We start from the raw sequence: 27,769 nt of genomic DNA on the forward strand, positions 1-27,769 counted from the left end.
GACAAGTGCAATTTGAATTTTGGTTTTCGGCACCAGAATTTTCATTTCAGTGCAACACTAAATAAAACCTAGAAGCGGATTGGTTACTATACATAACTGCACCAGATTCTGCATGCACAAGTTTTAGTTAATCTCCCCCTTTAACACATTAGATTAGAAGAGCTTGTTTTCTGTTCCAGCAGGACTTTGCCCCTGTGGGTAAACCAAGGCACAATTGGATAAGTCTGGTGTGTAAGAAACTGAGTAGCCTGTCCAAGGTCCTGACCTCAACCCTACTGAACACCTTTGTGATAAATTCCTGACAACTTCAATACCTGACTTTATATTCTTTATCCTGATGAAACACATTCCCAAAGACCAACGCAAAAGTGCTGTGGAATGCCATCCCTGAAGAGCAGAGGCTGTAATGCCCACAGTGAGGTGGACAGCAACTCTCTAATGCCCATGTTCTGTAAGTATGTTGGTCAGGTGTCTACAAGCATTTGCCCATATAGTATTAGTTTCTAATAGGATCCCATGATACATTACACCACTTTATATGAACAGTAATGTACTAGGAATGTAGTAATACGCCGTGTGCAATGTACATTATTCACAATGAACATAGATTGAAGAGCAAAGTAAGGCAGTGGACACTTCAAGCATAAAAAAGACACGATTGAGGTTTAATTTTGCTTTGATGACCACAAAACACATAAAACTGTAGTAATTGCCAGATTAAAAGTTATTTAAAATAACCTGATTTGTTAAAGCTCGCAACATAACAAAATATATTTCAGTTTCTTGTAGGTTCTTTAGTGCAGAGGTCGTCCTCTTCTTAAGCTCTTTGCGGAACAGAAACAGCAAAGAGTTAAGGATAGCATGCTTTTCAGTCCAGTATGTAAAAAAAAAAAAAAAAAAAAAAATGGATAGATGTGCGTTATCTGATTATGTAAACAAAAAGGAGGTAGAAAATAAGGTACATTTTAAAAAATACTGTAATACAGTATCAGCCTAAAAACCTGAGTGCCGCCATAGCGGAGAACCCCAGCAGAATGAAAATGACTTTAGGTAGCCGCCATTTGTTAGAGTTCAGTTCATGCGGCAAGATCTCTAGAAAGGTTATATAGACAAATGTCCCGGCAGCCAAGCCTTCTAGAATACTCTGAACCAAACTGCTTCCATCTGCTTGATTCTGCATCACCCCAATTCCTACAGCAATACCAACTGGTGACATAAGTGCAAACATGACAATGGACAGCACAAACCATCGTGTCTTCACATTGCTCTGCATTAAAAGCAGGGATAGGCTGACTGCAATAATACTCTTATGAATGAGGATTGCAATGGCTATCTGTAGGACCTCCGACTGGGCATTCTGTAGTCCAATGGCAATCCCTTCAAATATAGAATGCAGAGACAAGGACAAGATGAGGATAAAGGAGCGGAAGGAGGAGTGGGCATTGAAATCCACGTGGAAGTGGCGTCCTCCATGTTCCACAGTGTGATCCTGACCACCATGGGAATGACGACGCAAGTTTTCTTGTACAGCTGGAGAGATAGCAGGGCTGGATAACAATGGTGCAGTCTCTTCAGTCATACTATGGCTACATTCCAGGACAATGCGTTCTATAGTCAGGACAAGCAGGACTCCGGTTCCCAAGATAAATTCTGGGAGAGGATAATCTGTCTAAAGAGAAAAGGAACAATCAGTTTGTTTTTGTTTTTTTTTTTGTTAATAGGCTGCCCTCTAAAGCAAAGCTTTTTTTTTTTCTTCCTTTGGTCTAAACCAGTGGTCTGCAAACTGTGGTCCTTTGCTTGCCTTTATCTGGCCCTTGATGCGTTACTTGCCCCAAATGGCGCCAACAGCGGGGCACTATTCCTGCCCCTGGCGCCAACAGTGGGGCACTATTCCTGCCCCTGGCGCCAACAGCGGGGCACTTTTCCTGCCCCTGGCGCCAACAGCGGGGCACTTTTCCTGCCCCTGGCGCCAACAGCGGGGCACTTTTCCTGCCCCTGGCGCCAACAGCGGGGCACTATTCCTCCCCCTGACACCAACGATGGGCACTACCCCCCCCACAATGAAGCGCTATTCCTCCCATTTTGACACCATTTTGTACTCCCACTGGCTACAGTCCACCCCCCACAAAGGCAATTAACTGGACCTTTGTTTTGAAAGTTTGAAGACCTCTGGTCTAAACGTGATTTTTTTTTTGTATACTCTAGGGACAGCCCAGCCCTTGTTTCCTTCTTTGCAATAGGGTTATATGATAGGGCATAGATATATTTTCTTTTGAAATATATTCTTCATCTCTTTAAGTATACCTTGCTATTCCTCTTGCAATCATAACTAGAGATGAGCGAATCGAACATGACGAAGTGGAATTCGTTTCGAAGATTAGGAAAAATTCGATTCGCGCTGAATCCGAAAATTAGCAAACTTCGGATGCACGAATCGAATTTTCCCAAAAATGGCGGCGACATGTGTGGCGACGGAGCGAGGATCTCTGGGAAGGCGCGCAGACCCATAATGCATTCATTCATGACATGTGATCGCATTAGCCAATCAGCAGCCAGCCAGCCAGCAATGTGTAATGGTGGAGCTATAAATCGCGGCCATCTTAGAATTCTCCATTAGCCTCCGGTCATTCAAGAGAGACAGACCTGTCTGTATTAGGGACAGAGTTAGGGCCACAGAATCGTCACTCAGGGACAGACACAGAATCGTCACTCAGGGACAGACACAGAATCGTCACTCAGGGACAGACACAGAATCGTCACTCAGGGACAGACACAGAATCGTCACTCAGGGACAGACACAGAATCGTTACTCAGGGACACAGAATCGTTACTCAGGGACACAGAATCGTTACTCAGGGACACAGAATCGTTACTCAGGGACACAGAATCGTTACTTTCTGCTTCACAACCACTATTGTACGTTCAAAGAGTCAAATCCGGTTTTATGTTTGGGGTGCTTATTGAATTAAAGAGTATGTCAGACAACACGCAGAGGAGTGGCAGAGGAGGCAATGTTTCAGGAGCGAGCAGACGTGGCAGCAGAGGAAGGGGTCGAGGCAGCACTAGTCGCAGCCAGAGGCCAGTGCTCCCGGTGTCATCCAGCGGTCGTGTCTCCACCGACAACCCTGCCGTCATCGATTGGTTGACTCGGTCGTCTTCCTCTTCCCAGGTCACCTCTGACACCTACAGCCAACGGTCGGTGGGTACGTCAGACACAACCGTTAGTTGGCATGGCCTGGGAGCAAGCCCACTGAAATCACGTGTCCTCTACCTGCCCCTGTCCTTTGGTGTTCCCTCACCAAGCGAAGTATCGCATGCTGTGGGCTCAGCCCCACTGTACAGTGAGGAAGAGCTAACAGAGGGCGGTCAGGAACGGGGGGAGACATCCGCCTCTTCAGCAGCCAGGCGAAGAAGTACTGGCGAGGAGAGTGGCTCGGTAGCCGGTCTAGAGACAGGTCTGTCTCCTGACCCACACGCAGCCGAGGGGGCTAGTAGTGACGCGGAGACCCTAATTGATGATGATGAGGCTGATCGCACTTGGCAGCCTCGTCGTCATCAGGCTATTGCTTCCGCATCATCAGGAGAAGAGGGTGCCAGCTTGCCAGCGAGCAAAACAGTCGGTGGGTTGCCCAGGAGGCAGCAGGGTCGCAGCAGTGTCAGTGGAGGCAAACGGCCACGGAGTAGAGCACCAGCTCCACTGCAGCCTACCACCACGGCCAGTAGTGGTGCCGGTGTGCACGGAGGAAGTAGCAGTCAGCCAGTGAGGAGTAGCGGGGGCAAAGTTTCCTACTCGGCGGTGTGGCAATTTTTCGTCAAGCCGCCCGAGGAAGTCAACGTAGCCGTATGTCGACTATGTGGCCAGAAAGTCAAGCGTGGCCAGGGGGCCCATGTTGGGACTACAGCGTTGCGCCAGCATATGCAGCGTCGCCATTCGGTGGCCTGGGAAAACCGTGATAAAGATACGGCGGTTCTGCCTGCCCCAGCCCCATCACCCACTCCGTTACTTGCTCTGTCACCCGACGTCAATCGCCCTCTATCAGCCAGTCAAGGCTCCAACACCTCTGCTGAGGGGAGTTGTCGCTCGTTGGCATCTTCCGCTCGTTCAGATGCTCCTTCTCCTGCTACTCCTCTTCACGGATTCCGTCAGCAGTCTTTCTTGGAATCCGTTTCCAAGAGACAACAGTTTGCGAGCACGCACCCGACGGTGCAGAAGCTGAACGTCCTCCTGTCCAAGTTGCTGGGGCTGCAGTCCCTCCCTTTCCAAGTGGTGGACTCAGCACCTTTCCGAGAAATGGCTTGTGCCGAGCCGCGGTGGAGAGTGCCAAGCCGGCATTTCTTCGCCAAAAAGGCAGTGCCAGCCCTGCATTCACATGTAGAAGAGATGGTGGGCCAGTCTTTGAGCATGTCGGTCTCTGCCAAAGTGCACGGCAGCGCCGACGTGTGGAGCTGTAACTACGGTCAGGGACAGTACATGTCATTTACGGCCCACTGGGTGAACGTGGTGCCGGCACAGCCGCACCAGCAACTTGGACAGGTCACGCTGCTTTTGCCTCCACGTTTGCACGTCCTTGGTCCAGCAAAGATGTCCGCCTCTACCACCTCTTCTTCTGCCGTGTCCTCAGCCGCCACCCCCGTGCCAAGTCCCATTACCCGACCGGCATATCACATGTGCAGGGCGCAACGGTGTCACGCTGTGCTGCACCTGGTATGCCTTGGCGAACGTAGTCACACAGGGGAGGAACTTCTGAGTGTAATGAACAGAGAAATCGACAGATGGCTGTCTCCGCGCAATCTGAAAATCGGAACCATGTTGACAGACAACGGAAAGAACATGGTGTCTGCTCTGCGTCAAGGAAGGTTGTGCCATGCGCCATGCATGGCTCACGTGTTCAATCTGGTTGTCAAGCGGTTCCTAAAATCCACCATCCCACTGCAAGACATCCTTAAAATGTCACGTAAACTTTGCATGCATTTCAGCCATTCCTACACCGCAAAGCACACCCTCCTTGAGCTGCAGCGGCAGAACGGAATTCCACAGCATCGCCTGATCTGCGACGTTGCAACAAGGTGGAATTCAACCCTACATATGTTAGACCACCTTTACGAACAGCGAAAGGCCATCACCGATTTCCTGATGTTACAAGCGGATAAAGGTACTCCCCTGTGTAACTTCGATGTCAGCCATCGGCAGCTCATGCGTGACACCTGCCGCTTGCTCAGGCCCTTTGAGGAGGCCACACTGTTCGTGAGTCGGCAGGACTATGGGATGAACGACGTCATTCCTCTGTTGCACGTCCTGGAACAAATGCTGTTAACAATGGCTGGTCAGGGTGCGGTAGACGTGGCGCACAGATCTCAACGCCACATGACCCCTGTGGGGGCAGGACAGGAAGAAGAGGAGGAGGTAGAGGAGGACATTGGTGCTCAGGAATTATTGAGTGAAATGGGTGGTTTTTACACTCAGCGGACAGGAGTGGAGGAGCAGGAGCATCTGGTAGAGAAGGAGGAGGAGACAGACGCACCGTGGCAGTATGCTGTGGAGATGGAGGCAGGGAGTCCCTCGCATTCCTTGGCACAAATGGCCCATAGCATGCTCGGTTGCTTGCGTAGCGACAGCCGAATAATAACCATCAGACAGAGGGATGACTTTTGGCTGTCCACCTTGTTGGACCCTCGCTACCGTTCAAAAATGGTGGCCTTTTTCACACCTGCTGAGAGGGAGGCCAAAATAAAGTACTATAAAAACCACCTATGTAGTCAGTTGGTCTCTGCCTTTCTGCGCCAACGTCCATCCTCAGACACTGTGGGCCCTGTGCGCTCGCGTTCCGCTGCCATGGCAGCAGGGGAGGGGTGGGGTGGCAGGAGCAGTGGCAGCTCCACCAGCAGCGGCTGCCTCAGTCTGCAGTCGATGATGAGTAGCTTTCTTCACCAGCGCAGTGAGGAAACTACTAAGCAGCCGCAGCAGCAGCATCAGGTGGACCTGGAGCAGGACCTCAAACAACAGGCTCGGGCCTACTTGGACAGCACCCTGCCAACCGAGGTAGACAATCCCCTTGACTACTGGGCAACGAAACTTGACCTTTGGCCCCAACTAGCTGAATTTGCCCTTGAAAGGCTGTCATGCCCGGCCAGTAGCGTGGCATCGGAGCGCGTGTTTAGTGCGGCAGGAGGTATTGTAACTCCGCGGAGGACACGACTGTCCACCCAAAGTGTGGAGAGACTCACGTTTGTGAAAATGAATCAGGCGTGGATTAGTCTGGATTTCAAACCACCAGTTCCTGACACAACTGACTAAATCCGCCATGAATCATGCCCCAAACATGTTATTATTTTTAACATAGGCCTCTGTATGGCCTTCAATTTAAGCTGCTTATGCTTCGCCACTCTGCCATGGGCCCCTGTACCGCCTCCTCTTGCTGCTGCCAGGTCCAGAGTGTGTCATGGGTCCCTGTACGGCCTCCCATTGCTGCTGACTTCATCGCCAGACTCTGCCATGTGCCACTTTCAGGTCTCCTTACACTGTTGGTGGGTTCCATTTTGTTATAGGGTGCTGTATGGCCTTCCATTGCTGCTGCCTCCACCGCCACCCTGCGCCATGTGTCTCTGTCGTCTGCTCACGCTGCTGACGGCTTCCGCTTTTTAACCGAGGCCTGTGTTTGGCTTCCGAATACTGCTGCATCCACCGCCACCCTGCGCCATGTGTCTCTGTCGTCTGCTCACGCTGCTGACGGCTTCCGCTTTTTAACCTAGGCCTGTGTATGGCTTCCGAATACTGCTGCCTCCACCGCCACCCTGCGCCATGTGCCACTTTCAGGTCTCCTTACACTGTTGGTGGGTTCCATTTTGTGATAGGGTGCTGTATGGCCTTCCATTGCTGCTGCCTCCACCGCCACCCTGCGCCATGTGCCTCTGTCGTCTGCTCACGCTGCTGACGGCTTCCGCTTTTTAACCGAGGCCTGTGTTTGGCTTCCGAATGCTGCTGCATCCACCGCCCGCCCACTGCTGCTGCCTGGCCCGTAATCTGTCATGGGCCCCTGTACCGCCTCCTCATGCTGCTGCCAGGTCCAGAGTGTGTCATGGGTCCCTGTACGGCCTCCCATTGCTGCTGTCTCCATCGCCACACTCTGCCATGTGCCACTTTCAGGTCTCCTCACACTGCTGGTGGGTTCCATTTTGTCATAGGGTGCTGTATGGCCTCCCATTGCTGCTGCCTCCACCGCCACACTGTGGCTCCACCCTCTGGTTTTGGCCCCGTGACTGCCCAAATGAGTGAAGTGTGCGGTGATTCTAAGATCGACGGCACTCATCTGCATGTCATACTGACTGACAGTATTAGTTCTCTTCCCCAGCAGACTCCAAGGGCATTTAAATTAAAGGTACAGTGTTCTGCACTAATATAAAGGCTCTCTGAAGCCTAGAAACACCCTTTTTATAAGTTAAATTCGCAGCGAATATATTCGCCTCGAATCGAACTTATTCCGCGAATTCGGGGAATCAGCCGAATCGAATTTTTGAATAATTCGCTCATCTCTAATCATAACAGTAGCTATGCACTGAAACTCTTGTAAAGTCATTATTTCTCCCCCTCTCAGGTCACAGCAACCCCTTTTGTGACATTTCAGACTTGAGTTTAGACTCAACACAGAATTAGATTTTTACAGTTCTCACAGCTGCTATCTAGGCATTGCCAGAGAGTGGTTACATGGGAGATTGAGTGATAATGAGCTCATAAGAGTCGCTATGCACAGATACTGTGAGATGGGACAGCAAGAGGAATAGCAGGATTTATTCTAAAGGCAAAGACTAAAGGCTCAGAGGCAATCGATCTGTGGGGAGCAAAGCGGCCCCGTACCCAATATTCTGATAGCAATCTTTTCCACTCTACCCTCACCATAGGCACAATAACAATCTGTCCAACTAGCAAAGGCCTTTTAGGCGGTTTAACCCTTTCACTGCCACCGATGTATGTAACACATTAGTCACAGAGGGTCCTACACATATTTCCAGCTGCTACAGCAGCCAGGAATCTGTGTTAAAACGGAGCTCCATCCAAAAGGGGAAGTTCCACTTTAAGGACTGCTCCCCATTAAGGATTGGCACCTTTGGGGGGGAGCGGGTACCCGAATTTGACAGGTACCCGCTCCCACTTCCGGTCTGATCACCTAGGTGACCGGAAGCAGAAGGTGTCCTTCCTCCCTCCCTGTAGTCTTTTGGGACACGTGACAGGTCCCAGAAGACTTCAGGACCATTCAGGAAGCGCAGCGCTACTCACACATGCGCAGTGGGTATCTGGCTGTGAAGCTGCAAGCTGTCACAGCCGGGTGCCCACACTGAAGATGCTGGCCTCCTGGAATCCAGGACAGCCGGTGAAACTGGCTGTGGGGAGGACACCATGGGACAGGTGGGATGTTTTTTAAAAGTCAGCAGCAATAGTTTTTTTAGATGCTGACTTTTATTTTTTCACAGGGTGAGTTGAACTCCTCTTTAAATCTGACAAGCAGACCATCGTCTTTCAAATGACAGCAATCCAGAGGCTGTACAGCAGAGTGATCATTTACATGTACCCCCTCCGCAGCATGTTTTGTGGGCTTTGCGGGGGAGATCGATGTACTAACATCGAACTGTTAGCACAGCGGCTCCTCCTGAACTATGCAGTGTACTGTTAGTGTGTACCAGGCCTAAGGCTAGAAGAAGGATTAAATACTGACAGAGAGCTCAGTTCTGCTTTAAATACCAGCGAAACATAGGGAGGAAGGAAGTGGGCCATGGTGGGAATTACAGTTCTAAGAAGAAAAAAAAAAAAAGAAGACGTAACAGTGGGTCAATGTGGTTCTACAAAGACATTAGGGTGCAGGTGGGACATACCTGAATCTGAAGTTATACAGAAATTAGAGGATCTGCAGTGGGAAATTTTGAAGTTTTCACTCTTTCAATTAAATACATATAAACGGGGGGGGGGGGTTATTTTCTAATCCTGGAGAGTGCAAAATCTGGTGCAGCTGTGCACAGAAACCAATCAGCTTCCAGGTTTTATTGTCAAAGTTTAACTGAACAAGCTGAAATTAGAAGCCGATTGGCTACCATGCCCAGCTGCACCAGATTCTGCGTGCTCCACTTTTAGTAAATCTCCCCACGATCTACATTGTCGAAACATAAAACGTGGCGAATTTTATAGCAAATGCACACAAAGTTCCAGTGTTCGTATACTCCACTTATGTTATTATATTCCTTTTAACCCCTTCTCACCTACCCCAGCATCCCTTTAAAAAGTTTGGAATGCCTGGGGGGGGATTGGCGATTATGTAACCTCTATTACAGTGGTCACATGATTGGAAGCAAGTCCTGCCGGCTATCAATCTGCAGTCTGAACTGTCTGTGACAGTTTGGTCACGTGGTGAGTGCACTCTCAGCACATAAGCAATGGCCTCCCAGTGACACATGTGGTGCGTGGGTGTTAAAGCTCACCCTTTTGCCATCACGTGTGGGGTGGTCATAACTGGGTTAAGGAACCCATCAGGAAAGATCTGGGAACTTCCACTCCTGGCTTTTGAAGGATCTCCCTCTGGTGTTACCCTCATCCTTTGTTTTCTACCTGGTGAGTCTCTGACCTGGACCAAGTACGTGTATGTTACAAAAGCCAATATGTACAGGTTTGTATCCAAGACAGTGACACACTAAATATCTAGCATGGATGAGGATAGGTGCTCCAAGGCAATCAGGAACAGCAACTCTCATATTTCTCTTCTGGCCATCTCCCTTTAGAATGCACACCATGCAATTAATTCATTATGACGTACTATTATTTGCTCTTTCGCCATAGCCTCCTTCATGTCACCGAGAAAGTCAGGAACAATATCCAGCAGACAGGCACCCAAGAACACTCCCCCAGCTATGCAGCTAATAAAGCTCAACCACATCTGATGGATCTCTGAAAAGAAACAAAAAAAAACGTATTATAAAATGAACATGCATACACAGAAAATGTCTCCCTCAAGAATGATCGAATGTATCGGAATGACCGCACCATACAGCTCCAGGTGACATCACACTTTCCACCTCAACCAATCAGAGAGTGTAAAGTGATCTCTGAACGGTGCCTGCGCCAAGCTCTTGTGTTCACAATGCTGCAGGGCAGCGGTTTGGCACAGGACGTGTAAACAAGTGGAGATCACTGGAGGTGTCTACTACAGCGAATTCCAGCTCTAAAAAGGGACCCCCCACAGGTATGGTGTATGCATAGTTACATTGGTCCAAGCTGGAGTAACATACCCATGTAAAAAATGCCATGCCTAGAATTCTTTAAACATTCCAGTATGGTCAACTCACTGTCCCCAGCCAGAGATTGGACAGTGATTGAGCAGCAGATGACTGATGAGGTCATCGCGTTGCTCACTTTGTTCTCTCTTCCTGTCAGCACATGCAGCATCCTAGTGGTGCCCTTCCCTCTTCCATAGGCACTGAAGTGGGAATTATAAGAGGCTGATATAAAGATAGATTTGTGTATATACAAAAGCTGCATTTACACAACTGGCTTAGCACAATAAAGACATTTAGATTAGAAAAAAAAAAAAATTTTTTTTTTTTTTTTTTTTTTTAATTTTATACAACCCTTATAGTGCAACCTGCACTAAAAAAAAAAAAGTCTGTACCAGTTTTAATTTAACCTTGAGATATTTTAAATAGAACCTGTTGGCAGATGATTCCATACAACAATCTTCCTGTAAGAGAATATTCATTATTTACCTGTAAACTCCTCCCCTCAGTAGACCTTTAAAAGACCTGAGACTGCTGATGGCGCCATATTGGATGTGATGCCGGCAACCTCAGCTGACTGAGCCATACTAGTGACCCTCTATTGCAGCCATTCTCAACCAGGGTTCCTCCAGGAGGTTGATAGGAGCTCCTTGAGCTGTGGCCCATTGACCTTCCATCTGATGGTGCCTCCATAGTTCTGGGGCCAACACCGCTTGGCAGAGCCAGCTGCAGGACACCAATTACCTTTTTTAGCGGTTTGTAAGGGCAGCATTCTGACCACCATTGTAAAGGGGGTGTTGAACCGACATTCCTTCCTCTGGCCAACAATATCAGGGGCATTTTTCTCACTGACCCCTGATGACTTGGTTTTAGTAGGGATTCCCTGATACTGGAAAATTATTTCAAGAGTTCCTCTAGGGTGAAAAGGTTGAAAAGGGCTGCTCTATGAAATGCCCCTTTGCTCCTTCCCCAGGTGTTATATAATAGGTTATGTAGCAAGGTGATGTGAGGGGTGGAGGAGGAGCTGGGGCAGCACAGAGAGTAACTGGACACTCCCAGAAGAGGACATGGCTATAATATGCAATGAGGAAGAAGGCTGGGTTAAGAAATTGGCTTTCCCGAAAAAAATCTACATTTTCAAACAAACTCAGAGGCACGTTGCAAGTCAATAGTTTATTAAAAGGAAATTTTAAAAAATTTACTTTTCTGTTCCTTTACCTGCTTTTTTTAAGTTGAAGTTTAGGTGTAGCAATTTTTATGTAGTTACATTGGACCAATGTAAGTATGTATGCGTCATACCTGGAGCTGGACATCGCTACTCCAGTGATCTCCACCAGCTTCCAAGTCCTGTGTGGAGTGTCTGCCCTGCTGCATACTGAACACAAGAGGTTGACTACTTGGTCTAAGACAGGGATCGACAAATCCCAGGCACCAGGTCAGCTAGAAAATGTGGCCTGGTGCCCAGGCTGGTGTCAGCCCCAATGGCGTAGCATAGGGGAGCACAGCCAGGTGCAACATTACTGGGCAGCCTGCAGGTGTCACTGTGCCACGTTTGTGTGGCGGGGGGGGGGGGGGTAGGGAGGAGCGGCGCAGTGAGGGCAGGTTAAAGGAGGAGAGTTGCGGGAATGTGAAGGACGGGTTAGGGGAGATGCGGGGCTGTAGAGTAGTAGGAGTGGATCTTGCAGGAAGTGTCCCCTATGGGGCTCTCAGGGACACCTGCCACTCTGGGGAGACTCTCAGCCTTACCTTGGAGCAGAAACCGGTGGCTCTGAATGGGCTCAGCAATGGCTCCGAGCTTGACACCGCCTCGCAGGGGACACCCCAGGTGCTCCAGTTCCCACCCTGGATGGGATCGGACTGCAGCTTAGAGTCAGGATTGGGCAACCCAAGAGACCACTACCTTCATGACAGCCAGTATGGCCAGCTATCAGTGGCCTCATCAGTGTGGCCCCGCCGGTGCACATCAATGAAGAAAAATTACTTATTTGAAGAAAAAGTTTGTTTTTTTTGTTTTTAATTTTCTGACTCTTCTTCATGTATTTAGTAAAAAATAAAAAACCTAGTGGTGATTAAATACGACTAAAAGAAAGCTGCGTCTCAAAAAAAGATAAAAATTTCATTTGGGTACAGTGCTGCATGACAATTGTTCTTTAAAGTGTGACAGCGCTGAAAGTTGAAAATTGGCCTGGGCAGAAAGGGGGCGAAAGTAATCAGGCAAGTGGTTATAAAAAACTGGCTCCGAACTTTTTTAGCTGGCTCCTAGATTCAAAGCAACTTTGTCAAGCCCTGGTCTAAGAACCATTCAGAAAATGCTTTGCATTTTTTTCAATGAATGAAAAGTATCCTCCAATTGGAAAAGGAGAGGCAGGGGGCATTGATATCCTCCTCATCCAATCAGGGAATGCTATGCATTTACAGAGAAAAGTGTTATAATGCAGCAGGGAATTGGACCCAGAAGCAATCAATTAATATAATGAATTTAAATGAATAGGAATTTAAAAAAAGCAATCCAGTAACATAAAATAATGTACTGAAAGTAACACAAAAATTAGACCAAAAATAAAATGAAATATATATTATAACAGGGCTTAAAATTTCAAGTCCTGAGCTACTAGCCAGGCCTTAAGAGTTACTCGCCACCAACAAACACACACAAACAGAGACACCTATACACACACACACACACAGACACATGTACAGTGGGGATCGAAAGTTTGGGCACCCCAGCTAAAAATTTGTATTAATGTGCATAAAGAAGCCAAGGAAAGATGGAAAAATCTCCAAAAGGCATCAAATTACAGATAAGACATTCTTATAATATGTCAACAAAAGTTAGATTTTATTTCCATCATTTACACTTTCAAAATAACAGAAAACAAAAAAATGGCATCTGCAAAAGTTTGGGCACCCTGCAGAATTTATAGCATGCACTGCCCCCTTTGCAAAGCTGAGACCTGCCAGTGTCATGGATTGTTCTCAATCATCGTCTGGGAAGACCAGGTGATGTCAATCTCAAAGGTTTTAAATGCCCAGACTCATCTGACCTTGCCCCAACAATCAGCACCATGGGTTTTTCTAAGCAGTTATCTAGAAAACTGAAACTGAAAATAGTTGACGCTCACAAAGCTGGAGAAGGCTATAAGAAGATAGCAAAGCGTTTTCAGATGTCAATATCCTCTGTTCGGAATGTAATTAAGAAATGGCAGTCATCAGGAACAGTGGAAGTTAAAGCAAAATCTGGAAGACCAAGAAAAATATCAGACAGAACAGCTCGCAGGATTGTGAGAAAAACAAACAATTCAAAACCCACGTTTGACTGCACGATCCCTCCAGAAAGATCTGGCAGACACTGGAGTTGTGGTACACTATTCCACTATAAAGAGATACTTGTACAAATATGGTCTTCATGGAAGAGTCATCAGAAGAAAACCTCTTCTACGTCCTCACCACAAAAATCATCGTTTGAACTTTGCAAATGAACATATAGACAAGCCTGATGCATTTTGGAAACAAGTTCTGTGGACCGATGAGCTTAAAATTGAACTTTTTGGCTGGAATGAGCAAAGGTACGTTTGGAGAAGAAGAGGCACAGAATTTAATGAAAAGAACCTCTGTCCAACTGTTAAGCATGGGGTTGGATCAATCATGCTTTGGGGTTGTGTTGCAGCCAGTGGCACAGGGAACATCTCACGAGTAGAAGGAAAAATGGATTCAATAAAATTTCAGCAAATTTTGGATGGTAACTTGATGCCACCTGTGAAAAAGCTGAAGTTAAAGAGAGGATGGCTTCTACAAATGGATAATGATCCTAAACACACCTCGAAATCCACGGGGGATTACATCAAGAGGCGTAAACTGAAGGTTTTGCCATGGCCTTCACAATCTTCTGACCTCAACATAATTGAAAATCTATGGATAGACCTTAAAAGAGCAGTGCGTGACAGACAGCCCAGAAATCTCAAAGAACTGGAAGACTTTTGTAAGGAAGAATGAGCAAAGATACCTCAAACAAGAATTGAAAGACTCTTGGCTGGCTACAAAAAGCGTTTACAAGCTGTGATACTTGCCAAAGGGGGCAGTACAAGATATTAACTCTGCAGGGTTCCCAAACTTTTGCAGACGCCATGTTTTTGTTTTCTGTTATTTTGAAAGTGTAAATGATGGAAATAAAATCTAACTTTTGTTGGCATATTATAAGAATGTCTAATCTGTAATTTGATGCCTTTTGGAGATTTTTCCATCTTTCCTTGGCATCTTTATGCACATTAATACAAATTTTTAGCTGGGGTGCCCAAACTTTCGATCCCCACTGTACATACATACACAGACATATACACACAGACACATGTACGTACAAACACACACATACATGTACATACACACAGACACATGTACAGATACACACATGTACATACACATGCGCCCCCCCATAAAAAGTTGCAGTACTTCGTTGTTCACTCACAGAACCGGGTACTGCACTCTAGGGGGAGGCAGAGAGCACAGCACACACTCCTTCCTTTGCTTTTACTGAGCTCAGCTATTGAGCAGTCTGATGGCTCCCAGTGCCAATGACAGATCCGGCCTGAGCTCAGAGTCTGATCAGCAAGACGGCCCTGGGGGGACACACTCGCACCCCACCATAATTTCCACTCGCCATTGGCGAGCAGAAATTTCAAGCCCTGATAGATATATATATATATATATATAGATAGATAGATATGGGAGGAGAAGAAAAAAAAAGAAAAAACTTAAATAGAGGCGTTTTTGCATTAAAGTCAATGGGACGCAATTTTGCACTGAAGTCAATTATCATTATGGGCACCTTTTTTTCTATTAGCAAAATGCACTGAACCCTATTTTAGGCGGCCGATGTATCGGTGCATTACTTATATTTAATTTTTTAGGACACTCTCTATTGCATCTGACATTCTCCTAGATTTCACCTTACAATTTTGTGTTTACTACCACTTTATAGAATTATTTCTTAATTGATATATTTCTATAGGTTTTTTTTCTCCCTGAGGTTCTTTTCTGCTCTTGGAGCTGATGATCAAACAGCCATCTTGGCACGCTCAGTACAATATCACACTAGCACTAATTTTGGACAAAAGCCAATTAACCTACCAGCATGTCTGTGGAGTGTGGGAGGAACACAAGAGCATGCAAACTCCATGCAGACAGTGTCCTTACCGTGGATCCCAGTGCTGCAATAAAACTAGTTTGCTGTCAATATAAACAGTACAAATTCCAGGTAATCAAAAGTAATGGAGTCGTAGTAAATGATAAATTAGAATGAAAAACAGGATTTGTGAACTGGAGACAATTGGCACTCATATAAAATACATGAACTCAGATACTATGTATTCAGTCATTTAGAAGACTTGTGTACTGCTACAATGTAGAAGAGAATGGAGTTCAGGATGTCCCTAAATAGAAAATATATTTCTTCCATGGGACACAGCATGCCTAGAATACATTCATTATAATGGAGATTAACCAATTTTTTCCAAAAGTTGGATGAACTCTGATAGGAAGGGGACTCTATTGCTATGGGAGAAAGGGGGAGAGGGTAGGACTCTGATCTCATGGGGGGCACTCTGATCTCATGGGGGGAGGGACAACTTCCACTTCCGATCGCCCAGGCAGTTGGGGTGGGAGTGGGAGCGGGTACCTGTCAAAATTGGGTACACGCTCCCTAAAAGGTGCCAATTCCTCATGGGGAGCAGGGGACCAGTCCTTAAAGCGGAACTTCCCCTTTTGGGTGGAGCTCCACTTTAAATATATGGCACACTGAACAATCTTTTCGATCCTCCAATCACAATGAACCGATCAACAATATGATTACATATAAAATGATTTCACATGTGGCCACCATTAAGCTGACAACATGCTGCACAATCTAATGTAGATCTAACAACTGCATAATACAAAGATCTGGCAGACTCGATCCGGTCCCAGGCTGAGCTGTCAGTGGCGGCTTCTGAGTAGAGCAGAGACAGCTGACAATGAACGCCCCATACATGTGTGGATTTGAAGATCAGAATATTCATAGGAAAAGTCGTACGAAGATTCTTTGAACATTCGATGAATGGACAAATGTAATTAAAAAATTGTCTTTTGCTTTTAACAGTTGATTTTATTAAGAATATTACACAGGATTATGGATTAGGACTATTATTATTATACATGATTTATATAGCGCCAACAGTTTGCTCAGCACTTTACAATATAACGGGAGACAATACAGCAACAATACAGTTCAATACAAGAGGGAAAGGAGGGCCCTGCTCCTTGGAGCTTACAATCTAAGAGGGCGGGGCTAGTGGTACAAAAGGTAATACCTGTGGGTGTCATGTTTCACATGACTGTCATATGCCTTTAAGAGTTTTCTATATCTTGTCTCTGCCCCTCTCTTTCCTTTGGTTTAGTTAATGCTGTATAGATAGCCCTCCCCCTTTCCCAGAAATGCATTGCAGCAAGCCTCATGGCATGGAGCAAGAAGCAGTATGATCTTTTGACCTATGGAATTTCATTGTTGTAAGATTCTCTCAGTTTATGGAACTTCACAAGATCTACAAGATGGCATTCTCATTGAGTCACTGACTGTGGTATCCAACTGAGGTTGAATTTATCACTATCTCATCACAACTGTAAGTTACAGAGATCACACTATCAATGCTTAAATTGGAGAGATGGAACAGTCAAAAGATCAGTGGAATGCTTCATATGAACCTGGCTAATCAAAGGATCGGTGAACTGTCTTAATAGGAATCCTTGCTAGCTAGAATACACAGTGAGATATTACATGGATAGTGGATATAACAACTATAGAGATTGCAGCCACCTCTACACAAGTCTGTGTATGACTCCAAGTATATCCCAGCATAACACTCATCGGTGTCAGGACAAATTATTGAGGTGAATGTTTTACAACTGCAAGTTTATACACTGCATGTGTATACATTACCACACAACTCTTGCCTGTGAGCTTGTAAGAAAGAGAAAGAAAATCTTCCTGCAGCCATTGCCTAGGAAACCTGCTCACCCACAGGAAAAGTTATACATTTCTCTGTAAACTCTATCAACCCCTCTCCTTGCTAACATGATGTTTCAGGAAAGTAATATACAGTCTGGGGAAACCAATACACAACCACAATCCAGAGCATGACTTCGATAAAAGAGAAAAACGCTTAAGAAACCCAACCTGGAAAGTGCAAGAGAATTTTAATACTGATAAAGAATTGCTGTCTAATATTAACGACTTATGGTCCAATACTGTTAAATGCATGTCTGCTCCCTCCCAACATTCTCATGAGCCAATACAACTAGAGGGCGCTATCCAGCAATTGAATGTTACTTATGAGAATTATCAAAGACTGTGTTAAATATATTGTTCTGTTGAAGCGGTACAACACTCAAAAGGTCATTGGAAGAATTAATGAGTTTTGAGGAGCTCAATCTTGAAAGAGACAATTTAGTGGAACAAAGGCAGAAGTGAGAACACAGCTCTATGAATCCAGATCTTATCGCTCTGCATCTACTAGGGCTCTTCAAGATTTTCCAAATCCCTACAATCAAGGTCTTCTACACTCAGTCAACAACTAATAAAAGCGCATGCTGATGCTTCTGAAATTGAGGCAGCTTTTGCCCAAAGGAAAGCAGAAATGGAGGCTCAGGCCGAAGAAATGGAGGCTCAGGATGAAGAAATGAAAACACAAATGGAAGCTCAGGCCGCAGAAATGGAGGCTCAGGCCGCACATCAGAAAGCAGAGAAAGAAGCTGAAGCCATACGGCGAAAGGCAGAAATTGAAGTTTTGGAAAAACAATGTGAGCATGCCACAGACATGGCAAGGTTAAGGGTCTTAGAACAAGCCGCTAGTGAAAACGAGAGAGACAACAGTTCCACTCAGTTGTATCTTATGTTTCAGATTCTTCACACACCTCTCCAGAACATCAACTCCCTGTCACAGCAGCCAAAGTACTCAAAGTCTCTTTTCTGAACCTACTGTACCTCAAGACCATTTGCCCTTATATCCTCCAATACATCAGACTGCAGCATCTCAGCTAGCCGCAGACACTGGTGTGTATTTAATAGACCGTCCAATCTTACTTTGGCACCAACAGAGTACCTCCTAGCAAACGCACTACTCTACAAACCAACATGCCAATAGACTTTAAGCCAGCTCTGGCATTGAATGCCTTAGCAGCAACATATGTTCCCAAGTCACTCCACGTAAGTCCACCATCCGTCACAACCAACTCTGTTCCACCTGCAGTCATGCACCCAAAATCTGAAAACACGGACATGTCACAGTTTGCTAAATACATGCTCCGCAGAGAGACAGGCCTCACCAAGTTTGATGACAAGCCTGAAAATTACAGAGGCTGGAAATCCACATTTAAGGCCACAATGAGTGACCTAGACATTAATGTCACAGAGGAATTCGATCTACTGATCAGATGGCTAGGTCCTCAGTCTACTGAATGCATCAAGAGACTCAAAGCAGTTCATATTGACAACCCTGCTGCAGGCCTTAATGCTGCTTGGGGCAGACTTGAACATACCTTTGGCAGCCCAGAGGCCACTGAAGAAGCTTTATTCAAAATGGTTGCAAAGCTTCCAAAGGATTTCTGCTAGCGACAATCTAAAGTTTCAAGAACTCAGCGATGTTCTATTAGAGCTTCAACTCGCTAAGGCTGACATCAACTTACCTGGTCTCAGTTACCTTGACACCTTTCATGGCATCAAATCTATTGTTCTCAAACTACCATATGGAATTCAAGAAAGATGGGCAGAGCTTGGATCAAAGTATAAAGAAGAACATAGATTTGCCTTTCCTCCTTTTTCCTACTTCTGCGAGTTCATCAAAAAAATTGCAGACACTAAGAATGACCCAAGTTTCTCATATGGGGAATGTAACCTTCTCAGTACACGCTCTCCAAGACCTACAAACACACATATGTCGCACAGTGACCGTAGAGGTCCAGCGTTAGTGAAAAGGACTAATGTTCTACCTGCACCTGCTACAGTTCTTGGAAAGACTGATCAAAACAAGAGAATTGAGGACCCAAATTGGCAATGTCCAATACTTAAACCACATCCACTTAAGAAATGTATGAGCTTCAGAAAGAAAACCCTCCAAGAACGTAAGGAACCTTTGAAGAAATTTGGGGTTTGTTACAAATGCTGTGCCTCCACAGAACACTTTGCAAAGGACTGTAAAGCGATCAAATATATAGCGTGTGACAGTGATGACCATGTGCAAGCTCTTCATCAATATTCGCACAACTCTACTACGCTCACAATCTTCCTGAGGCAAAGTAAGGCGGGGAGCACCCAGATCAAGCAGCACCTACCACCCCAGTGTTATCCACATGTACAGAGTGGAGAAGGATTCTGTGGAGAAGGATTCTGTAACAAATCCTGTGCAAAGATATGCTTGGTCCGTGTATACCCCAAAGGGCAACCTGAAAAGGCCATAAGACTGTATACTATTCTGGATGATCAGAGTAACAGATCTCTTGCAAAAACAGTTTTTTGAACTGTTAAACATAACTGGAGATGCTCTGCCTTATACTCTAAGAACTTGTTCCAGCACTACAGAAGTCTTAGGTAGGAGAGCCAGTGGTCTTGTAGTTGCTCTTCTGAATGACAATGTGGCGATATCTTTGCCCACTATCACTGAGTGCAACCAGATTCCAAGCATCAATGAGGAGATCCCTACTCCTGAAGCTGCTTTTCACCATTTCACTTAAAGCACATAGCCAACCAAATACCAGCTCTTGAGGAAAGTGCTGATATCCTGCTGTTACTTGGTCGAGACATACTAAGGGTGCACAAAGTTCGTCATCAAATCAACGGTCCACACAATGCACCATATGCTCAGCGTCTGGATCTACGATGGGTCATCATAGGCAATGTCTGCCTAGACAAGGACAGGAGGAACTACTCAGTCGCTTCCTTTAAAACACATTTCCTGTCAAATGGACGAACAACTTGTTCTGCACAACACAAGCCTGATCAGATTAGGGTGGTCTTTGACTCAAGTGCTCGTCATGAAGGTGCCTCCTTCAATGACAATCTTCTCACTGGGCCTAATCTGAACAACAATCTCATAGGAGTTTTACTTTGCTTCAGACAAGAGCCAATTGCTGTTATGGCTGAATTCAGCAGATGTTCCACTGTTTCATCGTCCATGAAGACTACAAAAACTCTCTCAGGTTCCGATGGTACTGCAATAATGACGACAACAATGAAGTCATAGACTACCAAATGAAGGTACATGTTTTCGGTAACAGTCCTTCACCTGCAATAGCAATTTATGGACTGAGGAAAACAGCTCAAGAGGGTGAAAAAGAATTTGGATCTGATGCAAGACAGTTCATCGAAAGGTATTTCTATTTAGGAGGACGGACTCAAATCTCTGCCCAATGAAGAAGAAGCTATTGACCTTCTTACTAGAACCCAGAACATGCTTGCCACTGCAAACCTCAGACTTCACAAAATTATCTAACAGCGACAAGGTCACGATAGCCTTTCCTTCTGATGACCATGCTGTAAGTGTGAAGAAATTCCAACTAGGCTCTGACCATTCTGTTACACAACGCAGTCTTGGATTGCTTTGGAATGTTAAACAAAACACATTCACATATCAAGCATCAGCCTGTGACAAGACCTTCACAAAGCGAGGAGTATTGTCTAGAGTAAACAGCATTTATGATCCCTTAGGTTTCATTACACCTCTCACCATTCAGGGTCAGATACTGCTGAGACAACTTACTTCTGAAAGCTCAGACTGGGATACTCCCTTACCCAAGGAGAAACAACAAAGGTGGGAATCCTGGAAACAGTCTCTAAAAGCATTAGGACAACTCCAGATACCACACTCTTATACCCAAGCATCCTTAAAGAATGCCACCAGAAGACAGATTCATGTCTTCTCTGATGCATCCAACAAAGCCATTGCTGTGGTGGCTTATCTTCAAGCTATGGATCCCAGCGATGAAGTGGGTGTAGGATTTATCATGGGCAAGACCAAGCTTACACCAAAACCTGCACATACTATTCCAAGGCTTGAACTTTGTGCAGCTGTGTTAGCTGTGGAAATTGCTGAGCTTATAAAACTTGAAACAGATGTTAAAATAGACTCCTTTGACTTTTATACAGACAGCAAAATAGTGCCAGGATATATACACAATCGCAGAAGACAGTTCTACATGTATGTCGGCAACAGAGTGGAATGCAAAAGGAAGTTCTCTATGCCTGAACAATGGCACTATGTTCCCACTAGCCTCAACCCTGCTGACTGCGGCAGTCATGAAGTACCTACTTCTGCATTTCGGGACACATCTTGGCTACGTCCACCACGAAAGAAGGTTCTGCACACTTTTACTTCAGGCCTATAAAGGAAACAGTACTTCTTTTGCCCAAAGAGGAAGAAAAGTCATCAACCTGAATTAAAGGGAGGTAAGAAGGAATGTGCATGTTGCTGCCTTCCCCTCTGAATATGGATTTCCATGTCTCAGCCTGGACTTTCGAGACCAACATCTGCAAGTATTATGCTAAATGTTTGTATTGTTTTCCTTTGTTCTTCCCTTCCCTCTTGTTTTGCAGATGTTCCTGGAAAGAATCTTCATTATTTATATTGGACTTGAACTAAAGTTTATTATAATAGAAATCAGATTTCGACAGGGAGTGTCATGTTTCACATGACTGTCATATGCCTTTAAGAGTTTTCTATATCTTGTCTCTGCTCCTCCCTTTCTTTTGGTTTAGTTAATGTTGTATAGATAGCCCTCCCCCTTTCCAAGAAATGCATTGCAGCAAGCCTCATGGCATGGAACAAGAAACAGTATGATCTTTTGACCTATGGAATTTCATTGTTTTAAGATTCTCTCAGTTTATGGAATAAACTTCACAAGATCTACAAGATGTCATTCTCATTGAGTCACTGACTGTGGTATCCAACTGAGGTTGCATTTATCACTATCTCATCACAACTGTAAGTTACAGAGATCACACTATCAATGCTTAGATTGGAGAGACCGAACAGTGGGGGATGGACTGGTAGGAGGAGTAGAAGATTCCATTATTATCTGAGGGCAGGATAGGCTTCCCTGAAGAGACAGGTTTTCAGAGATCGCCTAAAAGTGGGCAGAGTAGGCGATAGTCTGATAAATTGGGGTAGAGAGTACCAGAGAATGGGGGAAGCTCTGGAGAAGTCCTGGAGACAAGCATGGGAGGAGACAAGGGAGCTAGAGAACAGGAGGAGCGTGGGGCAGAGTTATAAATGGCTTTATATGTTATGGTTAATATTTTTAATTTTATCCGTTGGGCAATGGGAAGCCAGTAAAGGGATTGGCAGAAAGGGGTGGCAGATATGGAACGGTTAGTAAAGTAGATGAGTCTAGCAGCAGCATTCATGATAGACTGAAGAGGGGATAGCCTGCAATGAGGTAGGCCAATAAGGAGGGAGTTACAAAAGTCAAGGCGAGAGATAACAAGGGAGTGAATAAGTTGCTTAGTAGTTCCCAAGGTTATGAACGGGTGTATCTTGGAGATGTTGCGGAGGTGAAGTCTACAAGATTTGGACAGCGATTGGATTTGGGACTGAAAGAACAGATGGGAGTCTAGGATTACACCTCGTATCCTGGCATGAGGGGAGGGAATGATGATTGTGTTATTGATCTTGATGGAGAAGTCAGGGGAGGGGGCACAGGCTGGAGGGAATACTAAGAGTTTCGTTTTGGAAAGATTTAGTTTGAGGACGTGGAGTGACATCCATGCGGATATGTTACTTAGCAGGTTAGTAATGCGAGAGGAGACTGAAGGGGTGAGGTGAGGGGTAGAAAGATAGATTTGTGTCATCAGCATAGAGATGGTACTTAAAGCCATGGGAGTTTATCAAGTGACCAAGGGAGGAGGTGTAGATGGAGAAGAGAAGGGGTCCAAGGACAGAACCTTGAGGGACCCCTACAGAAAGAGGAAGTGAAGAGGAGGAACCAGAGTTATAGGTAATGCTGAAGGAGCGCTGTGATAGGTAGGAGGAGAACCAGGAAAGAGGAGAGTCTCACAGGCCAAGAGAGTGGAGTTTTTTTTGAGGAGGAGGGGATGGTCAACAGTATCAAAAGCCGCAGAGAGGTCAAGTAGTAAGAGTACGGGGTAGTGGCCATTGGTTGGCATGACTACGGGGTAGTGGCCAATGGCTGGCATGACTACGGGGTAGTGGCCATTGGCTGGCATGACTACGGGGTAGTGGCCATTGGCTGGCATGACTACGGGGTAGTGGCCATTGGCTGGCATGACTACGGGGTAGTGGCCATTGGCTGGCATGACTACGGGGTAGTGGCCATTGGCTGGCATGACTACGGGGTAGTGGCCATTGGTTTTAGCAGTTAGTAGATCATTAGTGAGTTTTAGTAGAGCAGTTTCAGTGGAGTGTAGTGAGCGAAAGAAGGACTGTAAGTAAAGGGTCAAGAAGGTTGTTGTCGATGAGGTGGGAGATCAGGTGATTGTAGACTAAGCGTTCTAGGAGTTTAGAGGTAAATGGCAGCAGGGAGATGGGTTAAGTTGTTCGGGTTGGTGGGTTCCAGGGAGGGCTTTTTAATTATGGGAGTGATGTGTGCATGCTTTAGAGGGGAGGGGAAGGCACCAGTAGAGAGGGAAAGATTGAAGATGTGAGTGAGGGAGCATAGGATGGAAGAAGAGAGTGACCGTAGTAGTTGTGAGGGGACAGGATGCAGGGGGCAAGTAGTTAGGCGGGCTTCTGAGAAAACCTTAGTGACCTCTTCGGTAGTAGCAAGGTCAAAAGAGGAAAGTGTTGAGGGTGGTTTAGTATAAGGTATACTAAGTGGGATAGATGTCTGTGTAGTGGAGATGCCCCTATGAATTGCGTCAATCTTGTTTTTGAAATGATTGGCAATCTCGTGAGCAGTGAGTGAGGTACTGGGTGGAGGTGGAGAAAGTAGAGTTAAAAATGAAGAGACGACGAGGCTTTTTGGCAGCATGGAGGGAATAATTGTAGGTTAAAGCGGAGCTCCACCCAAAAGGGAAAGTTCTGCTTTAAGGACTGCTCCCCCGCTCCCCATTAAGGATTGGCACCTTTGGGGGGGTGGGGGAGCAGGTACCCGAATTTGACAGGTACCCCCTCCCACTTCTGGTCTGATCGCCTAGGTGATCGGAAGGTGTTCTCCCTCCCTCCCTCCCTGTAGTCTTTTGGGACATGTGACAGGTCCCAGAAGACTACAGGACCATTCATGAAGCGCAGCGCTACTCGTGCATGTGCAGTGGAGTGAAGCCACAACCTATTTCAGTCGGGTGCCCACACTGAAGATGCCGGCCTCCTGGAATCCAGGACGGTCAGTGAAATGGGCTGCGGGGGACACACCGCGGGACTGAGGGACAGGTGAGCGGCTGTTAAAAGTCAGCAGATACAGTTTTTGACAGGGTGAGAAACTCCGCTTTAAGAAAGCAGATTTATATCAGGTGAAAGTTTGGTGAGATTCGGTTTTGATTTTAAAATGAATATAATTTCTGAACGATAACCACATACACTGGCCAAAAATTTTTTGATAGAGAAAAGTTTTCCTCCCTGCCCCTTCCAATTTTCCCGTCACTGCTGTAGAAAATGAACATCGATTTGACCCCACTAATGATTAGAAAATTAAACGAATATTCTTGAAATTAACATTTTTGAATGAAAATCTATACGTGTATGGTCACCTTAAGTATAGCATTCTTTTCTTTCACACTGATCCGTGCCAAAAAACGCATATGCGTTTTTGCTGGGTTTGCAGTGTTTTGTTTTTTTTTTAATTACATTTAAAAAGGACACAGGACTTAAAAACTGCACCATAAACACAACGCAGGAGTGTTTTTTATGCATTTTGACACGTTTTCCTTCGATTTCAATGGGGAGGTGTGTTCTTGGTGCTCCAAACCTGCACCAAAAACAGACAGCAACTGATCAGTGTGAAGAGTTCCAGAGGAACACACGGTCACATGATTTTCTTCTGCTATTAAAAAAAATAAATAAAAGGGGATCAGTGTGAAAGCAGCCTTAGATTGGGGAGGGGAGCAGGTAATTAGAGCCCATTCACACTTGTGCGACTTGTCACGTGACTTTGGGTCCCAATGACACACGAGAAGTTGCACCCCATGATTCCCAATGAGTACTATTCATATCTGTGTGACTTCAAGCCACAGCGACTTGAGAGTAGTTCCTGAAATACTTTAGTCTGACTTTCATTTGACTTGAGGGCCATAGACTTGAATGTAAACCCTCCAAAGTCGCAGGAAAGTCGCACCTGATTATACATGCGACTTGTGTGCAGCTTTGTACAGCAGACAATCATCCTTTGTCGTAGCCAAAGTCGCACTGTAAAGTTGCAATGAAAATGGCAGATTTTGAAGTCGCCCAAGTGTGAATGGACCGGCAATTCTGCGTTGCAGCACATCGCATGTGATTCGCACAGGAACCGCACCACATGCCTGAGCAAATCACATGTGAATTCTGTGCGGTGCGATTTGAGCAATACATTTTTTGTGCCAGACCCATTTTTTTCCACATTAGAATTGGATGGCACGGGTATTCGCATCCATGTGATCAGATTCTGCACATTGCACCGTGTTTTGCAACCAATTTTAGGGTGTTGTTAACTTCACATACACACCTTCATCTACACACCTTCACATACACACCCGCAGCGGTTCGCATGAACGGGGAGCGATTCTGATGCAGTGCGAATTCGTACAGAAAACGCTGCAAATTCCACACTGCATCAGTGTGACCCAGGGCTCAGTTAGGTTTTCACTGCAATTCCACTTGAATGTCTGCAGCTGCCTAGGATATGGGCACTCACCCATCGGACACAGGATCAGTCATGGCGTGAACCTCCATACACAGATGAATCGGCTTCCGCAGTGCTGATTGGACACACATGACACCAAGATATGATCGAATACCAAATCGAATCTCAGGCTGACCACACACTGTACAACCTTTGTGTACATCTAGTACAGTGCAGAAGGGCCAGCCCGATCAGATACTAATGTAATGGATTGTTGGCCCTCATTTTACATAGTCTTAGCAAAGGTAAAGGAGATTGTACAATCTGATTGTACAATGGATGGTCACCTTACATATCTGCCCATACAATCAACAGCTATCAACACTATATATGAGGACCGTCTTAGATTGTAAGCTCCAAGGATCAGGATGGCTACCTTTTGGTGAACTGGCGAGCACCAGCGACCTAGTACATCCTGGTCTTTCCCATACCTTAGATTGTAAGCTCCCAGGATCAGGACCCCCTATCCCTCTTATATCATTGCTGTATTGTCTCCAGTTATATTGTAAAGTGCTGAGAAAACTGTTGGCGCTATATAAATCCTGTATAATAATAATAATGAGGACCGACCTAATCCAACCAATTGCTGTGTCCAGTCAGGCAGGCCCCTGCACTACATAGTTGCTGGTAGATCTAAAGGAGATCATACACTGCAATCGGATTGTACAGTCAGTCAGTCTTATGGAGCCTAAAGCACACTACTAGTGTTTTTTAAGATCAACCCAGCAGGATGAACGATAAAACCTGACAGCTCAGGAGGAGATGTATAAACTATCCATTGTTGGTACAGCGATCTCCAACACTGAGCGACTGTGCTCTGACCGGGGATTGGGGGGGGGCAATCGGGAGACCTTTTTCGGTCATGCCCCTTTGACAGCAGCCGGCTGGACAACCTGATTCTGTTGGATTGGCTGCCATACACAGGGGCTTAATGTCGGCCAGTTTCTGCTGAACCAGTCACTGCCGCCGGACATTTGGCCCATGTGTACACTTTACACTCACCATACAATCTGATTGTACAATCTCCTACAAATCTACCAACAACCATGTAACACAAGCCTCTGCCAGATTGGGTACCAATGGAACAGAGTGTTTAGATCTGTCCTCAGGTGACATCGTGCTGTACAGATTGTATGGTGTATGACCTGTGTATCATACGTGAAGTCAGTCACACGTGACCCATCTCTCCCTCTGTCCCAGTCTGATCATATCCTCCATGGATCATGGATGTCCACATCCTCCAATCCCCGCCATCACATGACCGTCACGTGACTGCCTCCCTTCTATGGTGGGGAATCAAAAGTTACAAAGTGTGTGGGGGGAGGGAGCTTCCTATCAGAACTCACCCGTCCCAGAGGCGGCCCGGAAACATCGGATCCTGGACGGCACCAGCCCGAAGAACAGGGTCAGGAGGAGCAGACCGAACAGGCAGCCCAGCTTCACCTGGAGCAAGTACTCCATACCGACACCGGGGGAGAGGAGACGGAGGACACCGGGGGAGTGGGAAGGTGCGAGGACGGGGGGACACCGCACGGATGTGACCGGGAGGAAGGCGAGGTTAGAACGTCAGTACATCACACCGGCTCCCTCCGCTCCTCCAATACACATCCCACATGTGACTGCCCGGCACACGCCCCGCCTCTCCGTACTGATTCAATCCCCCCGG

At 46.0% G+C, this 27,769-nt stretch overlaps 1 protein-coding gene across 2 annotated transcripts; it reads right to left on the reverse strand.

The window, feature by feature from the left end:
- Positions 1-644: 644 nt before the first annotated feature.
- LOC149452450 (zinc transporter ZIP1-like) lies at positions 645-27,748 on the reverse strand. Of its 2 annotated transcripts, none has more exons than XM_089689394.1 (3): positions 27,450-27,748; positions 9,798-9,928; positions 645-1,669 (listed from the first exon to the last, which is right to left on the reverse strand). In XM_089689394.1, exons 1-3 carry the CDS (start codon positions 27,562-27,564, stop codon positions 989-991), a joined length of 927 nt encoding a protein of 308 aa, XP_089545520.1. In that variant the 5' UTR covers positions 27,565-27,748; the 3' UTR covers positions 645-988. The 2 variants fall into 2 exon arrangements, with proteins under 2 accessions (XP_089545520.1, XP_089545521.1); XM_089689395.1 differs by lacking the exon at positions 27,450-27,748 and adding an exon at positions 27,249-27,352.
- Between the last annotated feature and the right edge of the window lie 21 nt (positions 27,749-27,769).

Source organism: Staurois parvus, unplaced genomic scaffold (genome assembly GCF_062004578.1).
Source record: "Staurois parvus isolate SC_StPar_1 unplaced genomic scaffold, SC_StPar_1.0 ptg000472l, whole genome shotgun sequence".
Lineage (NCBI taxonomy): Eukaryota > Metazoa > Chordata > Amphibia > Anura > Ranidae > Staurois > Staurois parvus.

Bases quoted from the DNA above. Each gene is read 5' to 3' on its own strand.
- LOC149452450 (XM_089689394.1), bottom strand. From the start codon at position 27,564: ATGGAGTACTTGCTCCAGGTGAAGCTGGGCTGCCTGTTCGGTCTGCTC. The intron at 9,929-27,449 runs GTGAGTTCTGAT...GTTTCTTTTCAG, and splicing joins CCGGGCCGCCTCTGGGACGG to AGATCCATCAGATGTGGTTG. The intron at 1,670-9,797 runs GTACGTCATAAT...TTTTCTCTTTAG, and splicing joins TGGCGAAAGAGCAAATAATA to ACAGATTATCCTCTCCCAGA.